Source organism: Hemitrygon akajei, chromosome 31, assembly GCF_048418815.1.
Source record: "Hemitrygon akajei chromosome 31, sHemAka1.3, whole genome shotgun sequence".
NCBI classification, from domain to species: Eukaryota; Metazoa; Chordata; class Chondrichthyes; order Myliobatiformes; family Dasyatidae; genus Hemitrygon; species Hemitrygon akajei.
In genome coordinates this window covers 22,331,393-22,353,846 of record NC_133154.1, presented here as the reverse complement: position 1 = coordinate 22,353,846, position 22,454 = coordinate 22,331,393, and the positions used below count along the sequence as shown (strand labels likewise).

Genomic DNA, 22,454 nt, shown 5'->3' with positions numbered 1-22,454 from the left:
TGGCCACGTTATTAGGTATACCAGTACACCCGCTTGGTAATGCAAATACCTGGTCAACCAATCATGTGGCAGCATAACAACATGCAGATATGGTCAAAAGGTTCAGACCAAACAGCAGAATGAGGCAGAAACGTGACCTGAAAGACTCTGACCGTGGAATGATTGTTGGCGCCAGACGGGTTGGATTGAGCATCTCAGAAGCTCTCACACACTACAGTCTCTCAAGTTTGCAGGGAATGGTGCAAAAAACAAAAATAAAATCCAGTGAGTGGTAGCTCTAAGGGCGAAAACACCTTGTAATGAGAGAGGTCAGAGGAGAACAGAGGAAGGCGACAGAAACTCAAATAACCACACGTTACAACAGTGGTGTGAAGAAGAGCATCTCTGAACGCACACACGTTGAACCTTGAAGTGGATAGGCTACAGCAACAGAAGACCAGGGACACTAATTGGTAAGGACTTTGATAATAAATTTACTTTGAATTTTGATATGAAACTTCAAATATCAAAACACAGACCTGGTTAGTAATAACAAAAGGGGTGAGGGTGGGGAGGAATTTCTGAAGGGTATTCAGAAGATCTTGTTTGAGTACATTGCTGACCCAATGAGGAAGGCAGCATTACCGGGTTTGGTTCTGTGGAATGAGTCAGCTCGTGCGAGAACATGTTATTAGTGAGGGAACCTTTAGAAGCAATTAAAATACATCTTCTAAAATAGAACATTACAGCACAGTACAGGGCCTTTGGCCCACAGTGTGCCTATCTTTTACCTACTCCAAGATCAATCAAACAATTCCCACCCCGTACCCTTCATTTTTCTACCCTCCGTGTGCCTAAGAGTTTATTAAATGCCCCTAATGACTCTGCCTCCTCCACCACGAGAGAGTCCGGGGAATATCTTGGGGAGAAATAACCTGCGCCAAAGTAAGATTTAGAGGAAGTCCAGTTCCAATGGAATGAGAAATGATCTTTCAGACAGCCGAACAAACGATGTCAGACTTACTGACAGTGAAGTTTGCAAATAGTTTTCACTTGATGGAATCAAAGCTTTACGGACAAAAGGTAATTGGAACAATGGAAGGCCTCATATGGTGGAGATGCGTCAAGCACAGATACATTCCCCCCCAGCAGAGAGAAGGCCAAGAAAAGTCAGAATAAGACACTGTAATGTTAAAGAGAACAAAAAGGCACAACCTCAGAACACAAGGTCATCCCTTTAGAACAGCGATGAGGAGGAATTGCTTTAGCCAGTGGATTCACAGATATTCGCTGACTCGGCTTAGCCAATGAACCTCAATGAACCTTCTGAACTTCGAAAGCAAACTTCCATTATCACTAACACTGGGTAACTACTCATTTCACAGCTTTACCTACCTGCAAGAGATCAAACTGCACCCTTCCCTCAGTGTTAATCACTTTGTTCTCTCTCCGACCCATCTGGCGAGACTGAAACGAGGAATCCCGGATTACCGTTTTTACGCCGGGAATACGGCCCAGGAATGGGAACGTCGTCACCTGGAAAAACAATACGTCACTCTTAAGTGTTAGTCAGCTCCAAACATCAGGTTAAATATGACAGGATAACCTGCTGTAAAAGACTGGTTAATATTATTTTCATGTTAACCAACACCCAACTGACTGATTCCTACTTTCGCACTGGCCATGTTTCCTTAACCTCGCACAGACTCCAAAAGACAGGAAGAATGTGCAACGAGAAAAAAAAAGAGAAATTCAGTAAAATGTCTGCATTGAGATTCGATCATAACCCTCATCCACTGAATTTCTAATCTCAGCCACAATACCACAAAGAGGCATCAATCAAAGCATGAAAGGAAACTGGTGGACAGATTGGGCCTATATACAATAAATACTTCACAGGAGTCTTCCATGAGACCAGTTGTTTTGTATTAGTTCCTGGATAATGTTAGAACATTCTCGCTTTTCCTTGTAGATTTTACCCTCTTTCAAATACTTATGCTATTTCCTTTCGAAAGTTATAATAGAATGGTAGCATAATGGTTAGCGCAATGGTTTACAGCGCCAGCAATCAGGGTTCAATTCCTGCCGCTATCCGTAAGGAGATTGTACAATCAGGGTTCAATTCCTGCCGCTATCCATAAGGAGACTGTACAATCAGGGTTCAATTCCTGCCGCTATCCGTAAGGAGATTGTACATTCTCCACATGACTGTGAGGGTTCACTCCGGGTGCTCTGGTTTCCTCCCACATTGCAGAGTTGTGGCGTGCTACGTTGGTGCCAGATGCATGGCGACACTGGCGGCCTGTCCCCAGACTGTGTTGGCCGTTGACGTGGACGAGGCATTTCCCTGCATGTTTTGATGTACATGTGACAAATAAAGCTAACCTTTAATCTTCCTCTATACAATGAATTCTAAATCACATCTCGTCACTATAGAAAATGTCTTCTCTGTTCACCTATTCTGGATACAACCACCTCAGCCCCTGCAAGCATTCATGATGCCAAGCACCTGCGTCAATGTGCCCTGAACAATGCCAATATCTCAATTACCCCCACATAGATGAAGTCTCTCAGCACTGGCACCTTACAAGTAAATCAGTATCCTCTCCTTACTAAATGGCCACCGGGCAATAAGCAGTTCAGATGCCCGCCCTCCCTCTCAGCCACAAACACTGGGATAGAGAAAAACAGGATTTTTTTTTTTTTATTTATTATAAATCTATAACACAGAAATAGGTCATTTGGCCCAAGTGATGCAAGCTAGTCTTCCTCTTACACTACCTTCACCTAACCCTATCACTATAACCTTTGCCTTTTGCTCTCCCTCTTGGCAATTTACCTTTTATCAAGTTTACTGTTGTCATAGGTTTTAAGATTTTAAGGTTAGCTTTACTCGTCACTTGTACATTACAGCATACAATGAAATCCGTTGTTTGCATCAACGACCAACACAGTTGGAGGGTGTGCTGGGGGCAGCCCACAAGTGTCGCCAAGTTTCTGGTACCGGCACAGCATGCCCACAATTCACCAACTCATAAGCTTTTGAATGTAGGAGGGAGCTGGAGCCCCTGAAAAAACCCACACAGTCACGGAGAGAACACTCAAACTCCTTTCAGACAGCAACCAGAATTGAACTCTGATCACTGGCGCTGTAAAGCTTCACACTAACTGCTGCATTGTGGTGTGTATACATACACTGGGTGTAAATGCCAGGAAAATTAACTTTCTGCTGCAGGAACACAGTACATTACAAGAACAGGACAAAGACAGGTTGACACAAACTTCAATTAACATAAAATAACTTGCATGTATGCAAATTAATAAACAAAATAAAATGGGTATTAGCACAAGATAGAGACGGGACAAAAGCATTCAGTCCAAGGTACCTCATGACCATGAACATTTTTACATCCTTACAGAAGTTCCATTGCACGTTGAGTGTAACAAATGTGACCACATCTAGACTCCAAACCGCCTGCTGAACTGTATCAGATCAATCACGAGAATTGGTTAGTGCGCATGCAGCCAATCGATCACATAGTTAATCGATGGGGCCTCCTACGTGCAGAGGCCTCTCTTTTTAGACTTCAGAATGCACTTTTTTTTCCATCTCAGCGGGCTCAGCTCGTCTCTACAGCACTGAAAGTTTGCCCAGCGTGTACAGTTACTAACGTGACTCAGTTAAAACGTTCAATCATACTACTCTGTTGTCTATTCTTGCTCCGTGCAGACACAACACCTGCCACCTGACATTTTCAAAGCACTGAAATAGGAAACAGCTTTTGTTCTCATTTTGCTCTGAGAGCAACGCCGTGAGTTCACCTAGCAGTGTCACTCATCTCCAGTTAGCTGACTCACAAAGAAAATTAACAAGTGCATAAAAGGGAAGGACTTGCAGAATGAAGAGGCTCAAAATCAAGTTTGTAAATATTGACTCAGTTCCCTTTGTAAGCATTGGCCTTGGTTTCAACCTTTCACTCTCACACTAGACAATGAACCTGGTCAGATGACAGATCTCTCAGTGGGTGAGCATTTCAGAGACAGTTGCCACAACTCCCTGACCTTTATAACAGACGGTATGGGAAAGTATTTAATTGAGGGAGGGGAAATTACAATGCTATCAGGCAGGAACTTGGAAGCATAAAATATACTCAGGGAAATGCACAGAAATGTGGAGGTTGTCTCGGGAGCTCTTGCATAGCTCCGGATAGGTTTGTCCCATTGAGGCAGGGAAAGAATGGTAGGGTGGTGGAACGAGCTGTGGTTGACAGGAGATGTAGAACATCTAGTCAGGGGAATAGAAAGCTTACTTAAGATTTAGGAAGTAAGAGTCAGACAGCGCTCTAAAGAGTTACAAAGTAGCCAGCAATGGACTTAGGAGAGGATGTGAGAAGCCCTTGGTTAAGTAGGATAAAAGAAAATCCCGATGCCAGGAGAACAGGAGGATGACTAGAGTGAGGGTAGGTCCAATCATGGATAAAATAGGAAATGGGAGCCTGGAGATGGAGGAGGGAAGTTAGTTCTTAATGAATACTTTGCTTCAGTATTCACCAGTGAGAGAGAGAGACCTTGACAATATTAGCAGTACAAAACAGACTGATGCACTGGAACACGTTGACGTTAAGAAGTCCAGGTCATCGCAGTCAGAGGTCCGTGTACGTCAAGAAGTCAGAGTCCGAAGATGAAATCTGAGGCAGAGTCCGAAGTTGGATGCCTGATGTCTGCACAACTGAGAGTTTGGCTAAGGACTGGAGGCCCAGAGGTAACCTTTCCTGGGGTTGAAGGCCTGTCAGTATGTGAAAGTAGGTGGGTGGGGAAGGGCTTCTCTTTGCTATTGTTGTCTTGTTTTATTGTTCCCGCTTGTGTTGTTCTGCTGAACACTGTGGGCATGCTACGTTGGCATGAGAATGTGTGGTGATGCTTACGGGCTGCCCTTGGTATATCCTTGAGTGTGCTGGTTGTTAATGCAAACAATGCATTTCACTGGACATTTCAATGTAATAAATAAATCTCAATATGAATCGGAGTCTAACTGTTGGATTGGATAGGCAACTTGACTTCCTTTTGCATGATAAATTCTATAGAATTCTAACTCACCAAAATGTTGAGCGAGACGCTGGGCGCTGACTGGGCTAACCTTGTTCTACCTTTACTTGCACTAGAGATACATCACCAGGCTGTTCACAAGGCTATCTGGCAGGTTGTTAAAAATGTTACGTGTGCATAAATTATCGCCAAGTCAAGGGAACTCCAGGCACGATGAAAAAAAAAACAAGGTGACAAAAATGCACCATCATTCTTACCTTGAGCGCCTGTGCCCTGTTGATCAAGTACGGCAAGTCAAAGTTCTGAATGTTGTATCCAGTAATTATATCAGGATCAGCTACTCGGATAAATTCTGACCAAGTCTGAGGAAAAAGAGAAAAATACGCAAAGGTATTTGAAGTCCTCAAATTGTACACCAACGTTTGAAAATAAACCCATCACTGTACATCTGTGGAAATTTGCTAGAGTGCTTGTAGCCTTAGCCGCTGGCCTGGCTTTCTCATAATTGCAGCAACATGTTGAGCCCAGGATAGATCTTCAGAGATGTTAATATCCAGGAAATTGAACTTACTCACCTTTTCCCTTGCTGATCCCTTGATAAGGACTGGTGTGTGTTCTCCTGACTGCCCTTTCTTGAAGTCTATAATCAATTCCCTGACTTTACTGACACTGAGTGCAAAATTGTTGCAGCAACACCACTCAACTAGCCGATCAATCTATCTCACTCCTGTATGCCTCCTCATCACCGTCTGAGTTTCAGCTAACAACAAATGTGTCATCGGCAAATTTATGGATTGTGTTTGAGCTGAGCGACGTTGTGTCAGCTTGTGAATAAAGGGACAGAGTTTTTCCCAGAGGATTTCAATCTTAACAAGACAAATTTGAACAACAATCAAATTCCCACTCAAACTGGCTCACGCGCTGCAAGATCTCCGCTGAGAAGTAGGGTGTTGTCCTACAGAAGGGGCCCAGCGTGGGGAGAGTAGTAACTCAAAACCAATTGGAGTAAGATGGACAGCTAACCTACCTGGTCAACGAATGATCAAACTTGACAATAGCTGAAACACATTTCTAAACAAAAGTATTATTTTCTCTTTATTACGTAGAATGTTACAGCAGAGGAAAGGGCTCACTAAGCCTCAGTGTTCCTACACAACACCCACCTCCCACTCTCCATCACTCTTTCAGCAGGGCCTATTCTCATCCAAGCTCACTCTGTTAAATCCTTTAATCATGAATGTTGGTTCAGGGTGTAGTTGTGGGTTGCTTTTCTTGTGGTTAAACTTTCCTATGCTTGCTTATGATCTTTATTTAATCACCTATATTCATGCAATTGCTCAATAGGTTTTCTAGTAATTGTAGAATAGCAGACTCTACTTTCTAGAAGCTTCTCAGTTTTTCTGCAGCAGGTGTCAAGCCACTTGAATCCGGCTATTTGATAGGTTAATTGTTATTACTGAAATGTCGTCATCTCTGGTCCGAGTATGAGATCACCACGACTTTGTCTTTGCTTTTTTTTCCTTTTGCATTTGATCCTTTTAACTCTAATAAAATGACTGCAACCACCAAGTTTTATGCCTCCGTACACTAGATCCACCTGCTTTCTAAAGAGCAAACAAACGTTGAGATCTGGTAACACAATTTGGGGCCAATCTCCACAATGGAAACTCAGCAAAGAGGTTACGCCTCAACAGCGAGCTTCCAAATCTTGAAGTACAGCATCTTTCCACAAGATCAGAATTAAGCCATTTGGCCCAATGCATCTACTCTGCCGTTCAATCAGGGTTTGTTTCCTCAAACACCATCCCCCCAGCATTCTCCCCATAACCCAAACCCCATTGCCAATCAAGAACCCATCAGTCTCTGCCTCACATTAGTTTCCCAAGGAGCCTCTGAACATGTCAGAAGTGCCAGGTATGGTACCTGGAATAAAAGACTGGGCCCTGTGGTTGCTGCAACTCATGATATTTAATATGCTTACTTTCAAGAACAGAATGTGGGTAGCACAACCAAGACCAGTATCTACTGCCGTTGAACGGAGTAGTTGCCTAGGCCATTTCATAAGGCAATAAAGTGACCCACACGGCCATGTTGACCTGGAATAACAGACAAGACAGTAACAGCAAATTCCCTTCCCCAAAGTAAATAGGTGGGCGAAATGAGTTTCTATAGAACTCCATGAATTTCATAATCATTGCTAATACTAGCTCCTCACCTGGAATTAGTTTGATCGAGTATGTAGCTTTGAATTCCAGTCCCCCAGTCCTTTAGCCGAATGCCCCAGACAACTGGGCTACCAACAAGCACTAAGGTTAATACCTCAGCATCATTTAATTAATCTTTCATTGACTTTCATTTCTAAGATCAACAAAGAGACAAATACTTCTAAAAAAAATTATTAGCTTTATTTGTCACAGGTACATCAAAACAGTGGAATGTGTTAATTTACGTCAACGACTACAGTCCTTTGATGTGCTGGGGGCAGCCGCAAGTGTGGCCGTGCTGCTGGCACCAACACAGCCTGCTCAGAACTTACTAACCCTAACCAGTACACCTTTGGAAAGTGGGAGGAAGCCAACACAGTCACGAGGAGAGTGTACAAACCCCTTCCAGAGGGTGGCAGGAATTGAACCCCGATCGCTGTTGCGCCACCCTTAATATTTCTATTGCGTACTAAATTTACAGCCAGAAAAAAAGCAGTGGATACTGCACTGTCCATCACAGGAAAAGCCCTCCCCACCATTCAGCATGTCCACTGGGAGCACCACAAGAGTGGAGCAGCCGTCAAGGACCCCACCATCCAACACATGCTCTCTTTTCGCTAATACCATCAGGCAGGAGCTAGAGGAGACTTGGGTCCCAATACCGGGTTCAGGAATAGTTATTACGCTTCAACCATTAGGACAAACACGGAACTGATTCCACAACCAATTGACTCATTATCAAAGTATGTAGGCTATGTACAACCTTGAGATTTGTCTCCTTAGAGAGCCACAAAACAAAAACTCAATCAAACCCATTTTAAAAAAAGACTGTCAAACACCCAATGTGCAGAAAAAAAAATCAAGCAAACAATAAAAGTAAGCCAATAACATTCAGAACTGAAGTTCATGAAAGTGAGTTCACAGCCCTGAAGCCAGTCAAAGCCAATTCAGGAGGCCAGTAGCTGCAGGCAACAACCTCAGTTCAGCACAAGACAAGTAATCGTTGTGGCGCGTCCCTCTCCTCCAGCCTCTACACAACCAACCGTTTCAATCTGGTCTGGCGCTTAAATTGGCCAAACAACAGTTGTTCCTCACTCTGACCCAGGCCCTGCCATTTCGATACCCTCTCAGGCCTGGGATCTGCCGTCTCAATTAATTGTTTATTTGTATTTGTGCAATTTGTCTTCTTTTGGACATTGCTTGCTTGCTCATCTTTATAAGAAGTTATTCGTTAATTCTGTTAGGTTGTTCTGCATCTATCATGAATGCCTGCAAGACAACTACCCTCAGGGTAATATATAGTGACAAACATGGAGTTAGATAATAAATTTACTTTGAACTTCGCAATTTATTCTCAATGAGACCTTGTTGCCTGTTCTCTCTTTCACAAAGTGCCTGACAGTGGACTGAACCCATAAGAATTTTCTGTACTCATGAAAAACTGCATGGATTGCTACCTAAAGTCTGCAGAAAATAAATATCTTGATGTAAAAGATTGTTGACATAATGTGTGGATTCTCTATTTTTATTTTGGCGGTACAGGTTCCCAGAACGTTGGTTAGATCAGCAAGGTTACACTACTGCCTATCCGGAACAGTTAGGATTTGTGGACCATTTCAAGTCAACCAGAGAGTACAGACAAGAGCTCTGCACAGACCAGGCAGAGCCATGAAGGTGATTTTTCACTCTAGTGAAGAAACTAGAAGCTTTCATGGTGCATTTCTTTCCTGAGTAATAGACCAAATTACCTGATTTATCGAATTCAATTTCAGAGCTCTCCATGGTGGTACTTAAACTTACAAACACAGAGATTCTGCTGGAAATACAGAGCAACACACACAAAATGGTGGAGGAAATCAGACCAGGCAGCATCTATGGAGAGAAATAAACAGTTGATGTTTCAGGCCAAGACCCTTTGCATTCACATGCACTCTAGATTCTGCACCCTTCTGAAGAAGGGTTTTGGCCTGAAGCTTCGACTGTTTGAACTACAGTATACAACCTCAGTCACCGGTCTAGAATAACTACTTCACTACGGTGCACTTGGAAAGAAAAAAAGGTTTGATTACCCAAAACCAAACTAGTTTTCTCCCCCACCTCCACTCAATGGAACAGAAGTGTTAATGGTGAAGCTGTGTGCACCCAGCCGAACGGGCACAGTCCTCCTTCTATGTAAATTTGACCGAATACTGCTTTAGCTGGCTAGATCTAAAAGCAGAGAGGCTGCAGACACCAAACCACAGAGGATTTTTTTTTGCATGAGCCTCACTTCGTTCCAGAGCGTGGGCCTTTAGAATCTGCCCTTTGGGGAAACTAATCAGTTCTCCATCAGTGGTGCTTTCAAAAAGCATGCGATAATATGCAGATAAAATACATATATAAAACGGGATAAATAGAGTTGCTGAGAAAACACAAGAATAGCCTACTCTGCAATCCACCACTGATTCTGCAAAGAGCAAAATAAAATGCAAACACTTCCTCTCATATACAACTTCATTTCTTGAGATGCAAGCAGGACAAGTTTCCCAACCAAAATTGAGTCAGCGCAAATACTCCACTGATTCACAGAGCAACACAGAACAAGCCCTTCGGCCCAACTGATCCGTGCTGGCTACGATACCCACTGAAGCTAGTCCCATTTGCTTGCATTTGGCTCTTTGTCCCTCTGAACCTTTCATATCTGTGTACCTGTCCAACCGTCTTATAAATGTTGTTATTGTACCTGCCTCAACCGCTTCCTCTAGCAGTTCGTTCCTTATATTCACCATGCTCCGCATGAGCAAGTTGCCCTTCAGGTCAGTTTTAAATCGTTCCCCTCTCACTTTACAACTACGCCTTCTAGTCTTCGATTTCCCTTTCCATGGGAAAACGACTGTGTGCATTCACCGTGTCTATGTCCTCTCATGATCACCCACCCTTCTCTTACACTCCAAGGAATTAAGTCCTGCCTTGCCCAGTGTCTCCCTATAACTTGGGTGCTCAGGTCCTGGTAAAATTTTGGTTAATCTGCTTTTCACTCTTTCCAGATAATGGCTTCATTGCTATAACAAATGTACAGAGCACGCCAAGAGTGACCTCAGCAATGACTTTCAGAGCTGCAGTGTAGTTCTGAGCAAGTGTAGCATTGTCACGAGTGTTAGCTTAACATTAAAGACACAGGGTCAGGTTTAGCATCACTGACATGTCATGAAATGTGTTGTTTCATGGCAGCCGTACAGTGAAAATACACAAAAACAACTAAATCACATGTATATTTAAAATTAAATTTAATAATTAGTGCAAAATGAGAACAAAAATAGTGAGGTAGTGTTCATGGGTTGGTTCATTGTCCGTTCAGAAATCTGAAAGCCGGGGGGGAAGAAGCTGTTTCTAAAACATTTGAGCATGTGTCTTCAGGCTCCTGTACCACCTCCTCAATGATAGTAAAAAGAGCACATCCTGAGTGATAAGGGGTTTTTAAATGATGGGCGCTGACTTTTTGAGGCATCGCCTTTTGAAGGTGTCCTCAAAGTGTGGAAGGGCTGGTGCCCATGATGAAGCTGGCTGAGTTCATAACCCTCTGCAACTTTTTCCAATCCTGTGCAGTAGCCCCACAATACCAGTTAGAATGCTTGCCACAATACATCTGTACAAATTTTAAGTGTCTTTGGTGACATACCAAGTTGCCTCAAACTCCTAATGAAATACAGCCACTGGCATGCCTTCTTTGTAATTGTATCAATATGTTGGGTCCAGGAGAGGTCCTCAGAGAGGTTGACACCCAGGAACCCCTCGATGAGGACTGGTGTGTGTCCCCTTGACTTCCCCTTCCTGAAGTCTACAATCAATTCCTTGGTCTTACTGATGCTGAGGGCAAGGTTGCTATGGTGACGCCACTCAACCAATCTATCTCTCACTCCTGTATGCCCCTTCGTTACCGTCTGAGATTCTACCAACAACAAATTTGTCATCAGCAAATTTATAAATGGAGTTTGAGCCGAGCCTAGCCACAAAGTCATGGGTGTACTCATGCTGTTGCAGGTCAATGCAAAGGGCTGTAAAGCACTTCACACAAAAAAAGAACAGGGCTCTCCAATGCCCTATTCAATATTTACCCACTGACAAGATTACCTTGTTATTTATATTTCTGGGAGATCTTCCCAAATTGCATTACAAATGTAGACCAAAAGACATAGGAGCAGAATTAGGCCATTTGGTCTCTGGAGTCCGCTCTGCCATTCTACCATGGTTGATCTCAAGGACTCTACAACTCATGTTCTCGGTGTCACTTACTAACTTGTCATCTTTTACACACTGGTTGTTTGTCAGTCTTTGCTTATGTATAGTTTTTCATGAATTTCTATTGTATTTCTTTATTTTCCTGTAAATGCCTGCAAGAAAACAAATCTCAAGGTAATACACGGTGACATACATATACCTTGACAATAAATTTACTTTGACTTTGTATTTTAACTCTCAACCTCATTTTCCTGCCTTCTCCCTGTAAGCATTTGACACTCTTAAGGCTGATTTATACTTCTGTGTAGACTCTACGCCGTTGTATTTATACTTCTTCCTGCCAAAACGCAAGTTGGCGGTGGGGTTTCGATGCCACTGTGTTGAGTTTCTTCATGTACTTCAAACAATGGCGACTGAAACTGAGCACATCATGTTGGAGCTAATAAAGGTTGAACAGGAGTTACTTTTTTTGAAATTACTGCCATACAGAAAAGAGAGAAGATGTCGGAGGAGATGGTGTGTACGACCATTGAACGGATTGAGGCAGAAGGAGGGTGAATTTTCTGTGCTTGTCCGGCCACTGAGAGACATGGGCGAGGAAATGTGTTTCAAATATTTTCAGGTGTCAGCAGGTAGATTTGACGATTTGGTTCATCGTCTCCAACCATTTATTTCACATCAGTGTACACACAGCATGCCTATAGACATTACTCGGAGACCGGCTGTGACCATTCGAGTTTTAGCTTCAGGTGGAAGTCAACAGGCTGTAGCAGCTAGCTACAAACTGGTACCAAGCAACTGGAAATGCGTAGGAGGAAATGCGATGCTACCAAGCAGACCAATCACAGTTGTTGCAGTCTGCGTCGCCGCGACATGTAGGTACATTTTTGGGGAGGTGCGCGTCAGGCTACGGCATAGGGTACGCAGCTACGACGTACCTATAGCGTAGATTCGACGCGAAAGTATAAATTGGCCTTTACTTACCAAGTTAAGATCATAAGACGTAGGAGCAAAACTTCACTGGCTGGAAATTCACTGACATTCAATGATCACTAACATTTTCACTTTTACCTCAGGAAGCTCCACTGTTCAGTGACACCCACTGAAGGAGCACAAACACTTGGCTATCAGATGAGCACCAGGCCCTCTTCAGCACCAAGGCAAAATGGCTTCTCATTATCAAGTTCATACTGCAGGTGAAAAACAGGTGGCATGGTAGCCTAGTGGTTAGCACAATCACTTTACAGCACCAGCAACCACCGATCGGGGTTCAATTCCTGCCGCTGTCTTTAAGGAGTTTGTACATTCTCCCCGTGAACGTGTGGGGTTTCCTCCTGTTTCCTCCCACTTTGCACAATGTACATTTAGGGTTAGGTTTAGTGAGTTGTGGGCACACTATGTTGGTGTTGTGGGCACACTATGTTGGTGGTGTGGATGCCCGGGCTGCCCCCAGCACAATCCTCGAACTGTGCTGGTCACTGACACAAACGACACACTTCACTGTACGTTTTGATGTGACAGATAAAGCTTTAAGCCTTATAAACACCAGCAAAATGTGCATAACTGTAATAAAATTTCACATTAGATATTTGCGTTCATTTGGGAATTACCCACAATCTCAGTATGAATACGTTTAAACAGAGAAAATCTCAATGGTCAGGAAGGAGAACTACATTGCAGGAAGGTGATCTGTTCTCAGTAAAACTTAGAAGCACAGCACAGGAACAGGACCCGTGACCCACTATATTGTGCCAATAACTTAGAAATAAAATGCTAAATTAATCCCATCTAACAACACAACAGTCATGTGACTAAGAGTCTCTGTTGTACTTGCCTCCACCACCACACCAGGCAGTACATCCCAGGTACCCACCACTTTCTGTATTAAAAAAAAACTCCCCCCCTCCCGCCATATCTCCTTCCAAATTGCACCCCCCACCTCACATTACATGCTTGCCCTCTTGGTGCAATATTGTGCTGATCTAATGAAACACCTACAGTAACTCTTTCCTTCTTCCTACACAGTGTCCATATCCGTCCATTCTCTGCATGTCCACGTAGCTATCTAAGAGCCTCTTAAAAGCCTCTACCATGTCAGCCTCCACTTTCATCTGAGCTAGCTCATTTTAGGCACCCACCATGATGTTTTTTAAAAAAAAATAAACTAGCCCCAAACAACTCCTTTGAATTTGCCCCCTCCCACTTTGAAGGCATGTCCACTGATATTAGACATTTTAACCCTGGGAAAAAGATACCGGCTGTCTGCTCTATCTATACTTTTCAATCTTATAAACCTCTATCTGGTCTCCTCTCAGCCTCAACCACTCCAGAGAAAGTAACACAAGTTTGTCCAACCTCTCCTTATTCCCACTAATCCAGGCAACGTCCTGGTGAATCATTTGCACCACCTCCAAAGCCTCTGTATCAGGGCAACCGGAACTGAATACAATACTCCAGGTGCAGCCCAACTGTAGGGTTTTAAAATGCTGTAACATTACTTCCCAATTCTTGAACTCATTTCTTCAACTAATAAAGACAAGCTTGCCACCTGCCTGCTTTATCACCCAATCAACTTGAGTAGCCACTTTCAGGGAGTTATGGATTTGGACCCAAAAATCCCTATGAAAATTAATACTGTTAAGGGTCTTCAAAAGAATGAACTGCCCAAGAGGATGATACAATTTATTCCTGCTAGGTCCAAAGACTGACACACATCACTTGCAAAGCACTACACTCAGTCAGTTCACATACCTTCAGAAGCTCACTCTCCTTCTCAAAGCATAGCACCTGCGATCCAACAATGCCGGCACAAGATTTGAGAGTGAAGACGTTGCGGATGAAAGGATCCTTCTCGCCCTGTCTCAGCATCATGTTGCCAATCTGTATCACGGGGTCCTTCTCAGCCTCTGGAAAAATACCTAAACAACAGACACAAGTGTTAGACCAGAAGGAGCAGAATCAGGTTTGGACGCACGCCCTCATACCTGCCCTGCCATCCAAGTCCCGGCCCCAACTCCACTTAGCTACCCGTTCCCCTTAATTTCAACTCCCAAACATTCATCGGTATCAGCCCAGACACAGGGAGTCCAACCTTCTTGATGCCATCAAACTATACCATTAAGCAAGGCATCCATTGACTCAACCACACATTCATGAGGGAAAGAATTCTAAAGGATCCCAAACCTGAAAACAAGAAAATGTTCTCATCTCAGCCCTTGAACTGAAATGATGTCTCCATATATCGAATACCCCATGGGGGGGAAGCATGCTCTCAGAACCTACCCTACAAAAGGGGTACTGATTGTGTATAATCAGCCATGATCACAGTGAATGGCGGTGCTGGCTAGAAGGGCCGAATGGCCAACTCCTGCACCTATTGTCTATATTGTCTGCCAAGCTCCCTTGGAACATCTCACTAAGATTACCCTTCATTCTCAGGGTCAAATGTGGAATAAAATCTACAGGTGACTCACACATAGATAACCAGCTAAAGTGAATTAATATTAAACATTGTAAGGTACAGAACAATTTAAGCAGTGACACTTCAAATATCATGCGGCAGGGAGATGTGTTGGATGCCAATGTAGGAAATAACCTAACCTGAAACAACCAAAGCCTGAACAGGGAGAAAACACAGGAGATTATTGTGGACTTCAGGAAGGTGCAGACGGACCCCTCCCCTCCCCCCCCCCCCCCCCCAAAAAGATTACATGGCTCCTCTGTAAAGACAGGTAAGTGCACCAAGTTCCTGGGAGTTCACATTACAGATGACCTAACCTGGTCCCTCAATATCACCTCCCTGAACAAAGCAGCACAGCAGCACCTTCACTTCCTGAGACGTAGAGGCAAGCAAGGCTTCCCCCACCCCCATCTTAAATGTGTTTTACAGGAGCGCCATTGAGAGGGTCCTGACAAGTTGCATCTCCGTCTGGTACGGGAGCAGCCGAGCATCGGGCCAGAAGTCCCTACAAAAGACTGAGAACAGCTGAGAGGGTCATAGGGGTCTCCCTACCATCCATCTGGGACACCTATCAGGAGCGCTGCATACCCAGGGCCCTTGGTATTATTAAGGATCCATCCAGCATCCCCTTTTGGCTTTCTACCATCAGACAGGAGACTATGATGCATAAAAACAAGAACAGTCAGGATGGGAAACAGTTTCTTCCCCCAAGTCATAAGACTTCTGAACTCCCTGCTGCATGATATTTGAAGTGTCACTGGATAAACTGTTCTGTACCTCACAATATTTAATATTAATGTACCTCAGTTTGTTATTTATATGTGATTCATCTGTAGATTTTATCCCTAACACATAATAACTTAAATAGGTATGCTTTACACCCTGGTTCTGAGAAGCATTGTCTCATTATATACATGTATTTAGTTAACTTGACTTGAAAAATATTTTCTTAAGTACAACGGACACACTACTTATCAAGTACCCATTTTAATTAGAGCACACTAAAGCAACTTTGTATTATTCTTACATAAAAATCATAATTATACTCAGTAGCCACTTTATTAGGCCCACCTGAACATTAATGCAAATATCAACAGATGCTGCCCGACCTGCTGAGTTCATCCAGCTTTTGTACGTGTTAAATGCAAATATCTAATAAGCCAATCATGTGGCAGCAATTCAAAGCATAAAAACAAGCACACGTGGTCAAGGGGTTCAATTGTTGTTCAGATCAAACATCAGAATGGGAGAAAAATGTGATCCAAGTGGCTTTGACTGCAGAATGATTGTTGGTGTCAAAAAGGGTGGCTCCACTATCCCAAAAAAATGCTGATCTGGGATTTTCAAGCACAACAGTCTCTAGAGTTTACACAGAAATGGCGCAAAAACAAAAATCATCCAGCGAGTGGCAGTTCTATGGCAAAAACAGCTTGTTGATGAAAGAGGTCAGAGAAGAGTGGTTCAAGCTGACAGGAAGAGAACAGCAATCCAAATAACCACCTATCACAGCAGCGGTGTGCAGAAGGGCATCTCTGAATGCACAGAACATCAAACCTTGAAGTGGATAGGCTACGTCAGCAGAACAGCACACCAGGCTCCACTCCTGAACCTAATAAAGAGGCCAGCGAGAGCACATATCACTAAAATTCAATTGTTTTACTGTGGGCCAGTATAGATACTTGATGAGTGGTGATTGATTGGAATGTTGGCGATTTTTATATAAAAATTGCCAGCATTCCTATCAGTTCCCCCTAGATTCTGCCGTTCGCCTACATATTTGCCAATTTTAGGTGAATGGGAAAATCTAGAAGGAACCGAATTGGCAAGCCTACTTGTCTACATGCTTTTGGGATGTACAAGGAAACCAGAGCACCCGGGGGAAACCCACACAATTGCATAAAAATTCCACCCAGACAGCGCCAGGGGTGAGGATTGAACCACGGTCTCTGGACCTGTAAGCTAGTGGCTCATTAGTTCAGAGCTCAATTAGCTCTGATGACCACCTTCAAGAGACTGCTGCTCCCAGATGACCATGGCCGCAGTATGATGGCCTCAGGTCCCTGCGGCTGTGATGCCCAGGTCATTAGGAACAAACCAGATTTTTTCAAACCGTCCAAGTCTCAAGTATTATCAAACTAAATTGGAAGTGAAGAGAGGTTGGTAACGGATGCTTACTTTACTTTTACCGTCACCAAACAATTGATACTAGAGCGTACAATCATCACGGCGATATTTGATTCTGCGCTTCGCGCTCCCAGAAGTACAAATCGAAGTAAATAAGAAAAATTTAAATTATAAATCATAATTAGAAAATAGAAAAGGTAAAGTAAGGTAGTGCAAGTCAGGTCCAGATATTTGGAAGGTACGGCCCAGATCCGGGTCAGGATCCGTTCAGCAGTCTTATCACAGTTGGAAACAAGCTGTTCCCAAATCTGGCCGTACGAATCTTCAAGCTCGAATCATGTGGGGTGAAAAGAACAATTTTCCCTAGATCAACCCAAAAAATGCTGGAGGAAGTCAGCAGGTCAGACTTAGAATTGGAGCAGAATAAACAGTTGACATTTCGGGCCGAGACCATTCATCAGGGCTCTTCCAGTTAATCAGATCTTTCATCATAGTGTAATAGCCACTTCACATAGTTTACAGAGAAAGATTGCTATGAGATAATAATCAAAAACAACGCCCATTGGCAAAAACAGTCATCTTTCTCTTCACACAACTTTACAATAACTCACTCAACAAGTTTATGTTCCACCTGAGTGAACTTTTTTTTGATAAGGCATTATCCATCGCACTATGATTGAGATTTAAAGCACATGTAGAAAGCACTAGGGCTTTGCCAGTACTTTGTTGGAGATCCAATTAACTGAGCAACAAAAAAAATATACTTCCACTAACAACGTTTCAACCCAAAACATCCCTTCCTACCCCCTCAACATTCGCAGAGCTACAGGTGCTGCTCGACCCACTGAGTTCCAGTGTCTTCAGTGTCTCGTGTGTGCATACGTCTTCCTCTCAGCTATTTATTCATGAGTACCAAGTCACATATTTCATATTCTAACACTATTCAGAATCACATTTATTATCACAGTCTTGTGATGTAAAGTTTACTGTTTTATGACATGAAATACTAAAAATTACAAAATAAATGTAATGCCCTGGTTAAGAGTCCTACTGCTATGCTGTGAGATACTTTATTTTAGCAGCTTTCCATAAAAGTGCTTTGTCCTGTTGGTGAGTGTTTTGGTTAACAATATGAAGCCATGTTGCTCAACTTAGGAATGCTGAGTCAGCCAATCAGGATAGTGGAAGAGAAGGTTCCAGTGAGAGCTGGGCGGAGATAAGATTTCTGATAGACAGTAGTCAAACATGACCTTTTTGGCAGAAGATGTGGAGAGGAGCGATTCAGGGAGGACACCTGGATGATCCTATCCAAAGAGAAGATCTTAATGCAAGGAGTGCTTTGTGAGACAAAGGAGTCCAAGAAGAGAAGTTCTACTCATGATTGGTGATGAGAGTTCAGCACCATGAGTAAAGTGGTACACTCAACCACTACAGAAATGAGCTCCACCATTTATGTGCAAATTTGGACTGGTTTAAAGGTAATGGGCAGTTTTATTAAAGTTTTGTTTTCTTTTCCTATTAACTGTGATAAACCTGAAATTGGTGAATATACTTCCTTTATAATTTTATTTTTTTTTGCGACTGATAATTATGTATGGGCAGTATTTACATAGTAATCACTCAAATTGAAATTGCTTTAATCAGAATCCCCGTTTGATTGAACCCCAAATCATACCAATCTTAGACATGTATTGTTTAGAAAGGTGGCCGTCCCACTACTGAGTCACATGGCTGTTAGCAGAGTTAGCTGACGAACCAAACTGCATGCGAGCTCTGAAGAGGGGGCTTACATAAATAAAATATTGTTCATGGACCATTCAGGAATCTGATGATAGAGGGGAAGAAAATGTTCCTGAATCATTGAGTGCGGGTCTTTGGGCTCCTGTGCCTCCTCCCTGATACAAATACTTTATTGTCACCAAACAATTGATACTAAACCGTACAATCATCACAGTGATATTTGTTTCTGCGCTTCACGCTCCCTGAAGTACAAATCGAAGTAAATATAATAAAAATTTAAATTATAAATCATGATTAGAAAATAGAAAAGGGAAAGTACTGTAGTGCAAGTCAGGTCCAGATATTTTTGAGCTGTTGCTCCGGCAGGCGAATTGCAAAGTGTCGAGGTTGACCGGTAGGTTATGGTTGATGTGTGCCATAACCAATCGCTCTAAGCACTTCATAACAATTGATGTTAGAGCCAAAGGTCGGTAGTCATTCAGGCTTGCCACCTTGCTTTTCTTCAGCACCGGGATTATTGTGCCTTCTTAAAACACGAGGGGATCTTAGACTGAAGCAGGGAGCAGTTGAAGGTATCAGCAAACACTACCTGATGGTAGTAACGAGAAGAGAGCACATACCTCTTAAAGCAAGGGTCCTTAAAAATGATCATTATCGTTTTTATGGATCTCAAACAAAGCAATGACATGGATTGAGAAAAGAGATGACAGTTGGAACAGTGGCTGAAAATGTAACAGGAATGTATCCTGGTGATCAAATTGGCACTATCCCACAGAGCACCCTCGCTCCTCCATTCTGGAAATTGAATGCTTGCATCACTTCTACTGTACGATACGAGTTGAGACAGCCATGAGCCCAGTTCCCCAGCTTCTGCGCTGGGAACCTAAAGCGGACTCTGCTATGCAGAGACTCACTCACGGCTCAGAGTGGAGTGGTAATCTGTACATATTGATGTTGGGCAGGCATCAGCAGCACAGAGGTCCAGAGTGCAGGCTGTGGAAGCTGGAGGCCCGATGTCTGAGAGTCCACTGAAGGATGGAGGCCTGGAGGAGGCCTGTCCTGGGGTTGGAGGACCGTCTGTGTGAATGGGTTGGAAGTGGAAGGGAGGGAGAAAAGGCACTTGTTTTGCTATTGTTTTTTCAATGCTGTTGTTGCCTGTATTTTTTTTTGGCAGGACACGGTGGATATACTATGTTGGCACTGGAATGTCTGGCAATAGTTGCAGGCTGCCCCCAGCACATCCTTAGGTTGTGTTAGTTGTTAATGCAAATATCGCATATTAACAGAAGTCTGTAAATCTCTTTCGTCACCTCTTCTGGGAAGTGATACAAGCCGCTCTCTTTATTTGGGTGCAAGATTGAGGACCGATCCTGCTAATACCAAAGTAACCCACTTCTCATGAACAATAAAAGGAATAAGACTAGAAGTGACTTAAAGGAGTGTGCATTTATGAAATCAACCAAAACTAGCAAGCTCGGCATGGGTAGTACAGTAGTGTTGTACTTATGCGTAACGCCGTAATAGCATCAGTGACCCAGGTTCAATTCTGCTGTTTATAAGGGGTCTGTACGATCTCCTTGTGCCCATGTGGATTTTTTCTGGGTGCTCCAGTTTCCTCCCACATTCTAAAGTCGTACAGGTTAGTACGTTAATTGATCACGAGTGTAATCTGGCAGCACAGGCTCATCGGCTCGGAAGGTTCTCTTACTGCGTTGTGTCTCAAAATCTAAAAGGTCGAAAAATGCAATATACTTTGCTAACATTACAGTACGGTACAAAAGTCTTAGGCACCCTAGATTTTTTTTTAAATATATGGCTTCAGATGGTATTAGCTCCACAGAGCCCTGATCTCAACATAGAGGCTGTCTGAGTTTACCTGGTGAGACAAAAACAAGCAAGGCAGCCAAAGTCTGCAGAAGCACTGTGGCAAGTTCTCCAAGATGCTTGGAGCAACCTACCAGCCGGTTTTCTTATAAAACTGCACAACAGTGTACCCAAGAGAATTGTTGCAGTTTTAAAGGGTGGTAACATCAAATATTGATGTGATTTAATTTTTATTACTTATCGTTCTTTATAGTTTTTATATTTAGAAGCTTTTCATTTCATTATTTTTGAAATCACTTTCGCTTGGCAGAATTTATTTTTTTTACGTGCCCAAGACTTTTGCAAAAGCAAACCACTGCTGTAACTTGCCAAGTACTTGATTTCCCAATATGTCAGTCTCAAAAAAGGATCAAACTGACGATGTTAACAACGAGTGTCGGGACAGAGTGGCGTGGAGAGAAATCGTCCGCCAACTGGAGATTCCAGGTGCGACCTAATGACGACAAAGACTTTTGCACAGTGCTCTCAATATGCATGATACACCTGCTAACTATTCATCTATTTGAAAGGAGGCTTGGTGAATCAGAATCAGGTTTATTACGACAAAGTTACAATAACAAATTTCAAAAGTCGTGCAAAAAAAAAGCAAAATAGTGAGGTAAACAAATATTCTTTAAGGTTTTAATAACCTACCCTTCCTGCCAGCACATTCAATATCAAAGCTCAACACTCGAAGCGGAGCGATTTTCTGCCATTCTCCTTCAGCGGGGTGGCTGATCAAGTCTGACCAGGCGATGTCCACTTCAATCTGCGCCAGTGACACCTGTGCAACATGCCAAAGGAAACCACTCATTAGCAAAGAGCTGCTAAGTTCCTTCTTAACTTTATTCATGGTTATGACCAACATTGGGGAAGACAGCCTTTGCTCTCTATTGCCCCTATTTTCTTAGAGAGGTTTTCTGTTTGAACAGCTGTAGTCCCAGATCAGCACATGATCTGCTGGAAAATAAAACTCAGCGGGTCAAGCAGCATCCGCGGGAATGGTTTTGGTCATGGGGGGGCCAGAGGTGGCAGTGCCAGGCAACAGGAAAGGGATGGTTGCCGAGATCAAAGAATGAGGATGCTAGGGTCAAAAAGAGGTGGCAGTGAAAGGTTGAAGGGCTTGACAAAAAAGGTGCTGAAAAATGAAAATGAGGGAATTGGGAGAGGCAAGGTTGGAAAGAAAATCAGAGGAGAGAAGGAAAAAAGAGCAAAGAGGGAGGGAAAAAGGATAAATGAGAGATGTTGCTGATATGATGTACTGGGTACTCGAAACATTTCAGTTCTCAGTGAAAGGGAATGATAGGGCTGGCTGGTCTCAAAAGCTGCTGTCAGCAAGACATTTAAGGAATTAAAATCTAAATATGTCTCTGTTAACCAGTTGTGCAATAACATTAAAAAAAAAACAAAGCACTTCTCAAAATGAGCAGCCTGTATATCACGTGCATTCAGAAACAAAGGTTTCTGTTTTGGCTGGGATCAACGACTCGGCATTTCTGTAGAAAAAAAAGCATGCTTAAAACAGTGTCTTTTTAGTAACTGTCATAAATATGGAAATATTTATTTTATAACATGAATTAGGGATATATACAAGTCAACGAAAAAAGACATAGTATTAAAACGGCAATAGAAAACTCAGAACTGAACAGCTTTCAATTTGTTTTGTGGGGTTTAAACAAAGCTGAAATTCTCTGCAAGTCAGGCAGTGTCTGTGACTGAAGAAGCTGCAAGAAGATAATCAACATGAAGCATTAACCATACTCACGCTGTCTGGCCTAGTGAGTGTCTTTTATATTCCAGATTCCCAAAAACCATGAGAT

General features: G+C 42.9%; 1 protein-coding gene across 4 annotated transcripts in view; it reads right to left on the bottom strand.

The window, feature by feature from the left end:
- The window catches only part of pold1 (polymerase (DNA directed), delta 1, catalytic subunit), a 228,747-nt gene that overhangs the window by 164,929 nt on the left and 41,364 nt on the right, over positions 1–22,454 (bottom strand). For all 4 annotated transcript variants that reach the window (XM_073033971.1, XM_073033969.1, XM_073033968.1 and 1 more), the window contains exons 8-11: positions 21,289–21,418; positions 14,199–14,365; positions 5,283–5,387; positions 1,375–1,515 (exon numbers count right to left, since the gene is read on the bottom strand). In XM_073033971.1, the coding sequence (XP_072890072.1) occupies positions 1,375–1,515; positions 5,283–5,387; positions 14,199–14,365; positions 21,289–21,418 (543 nt within the window). The remainder of the gene's footprint in view (positions 1–1,374; positions 1,516–5,282; positions 5,388–14,198; positions 14,366–21,288; positions 21,419–22,454) is intronic.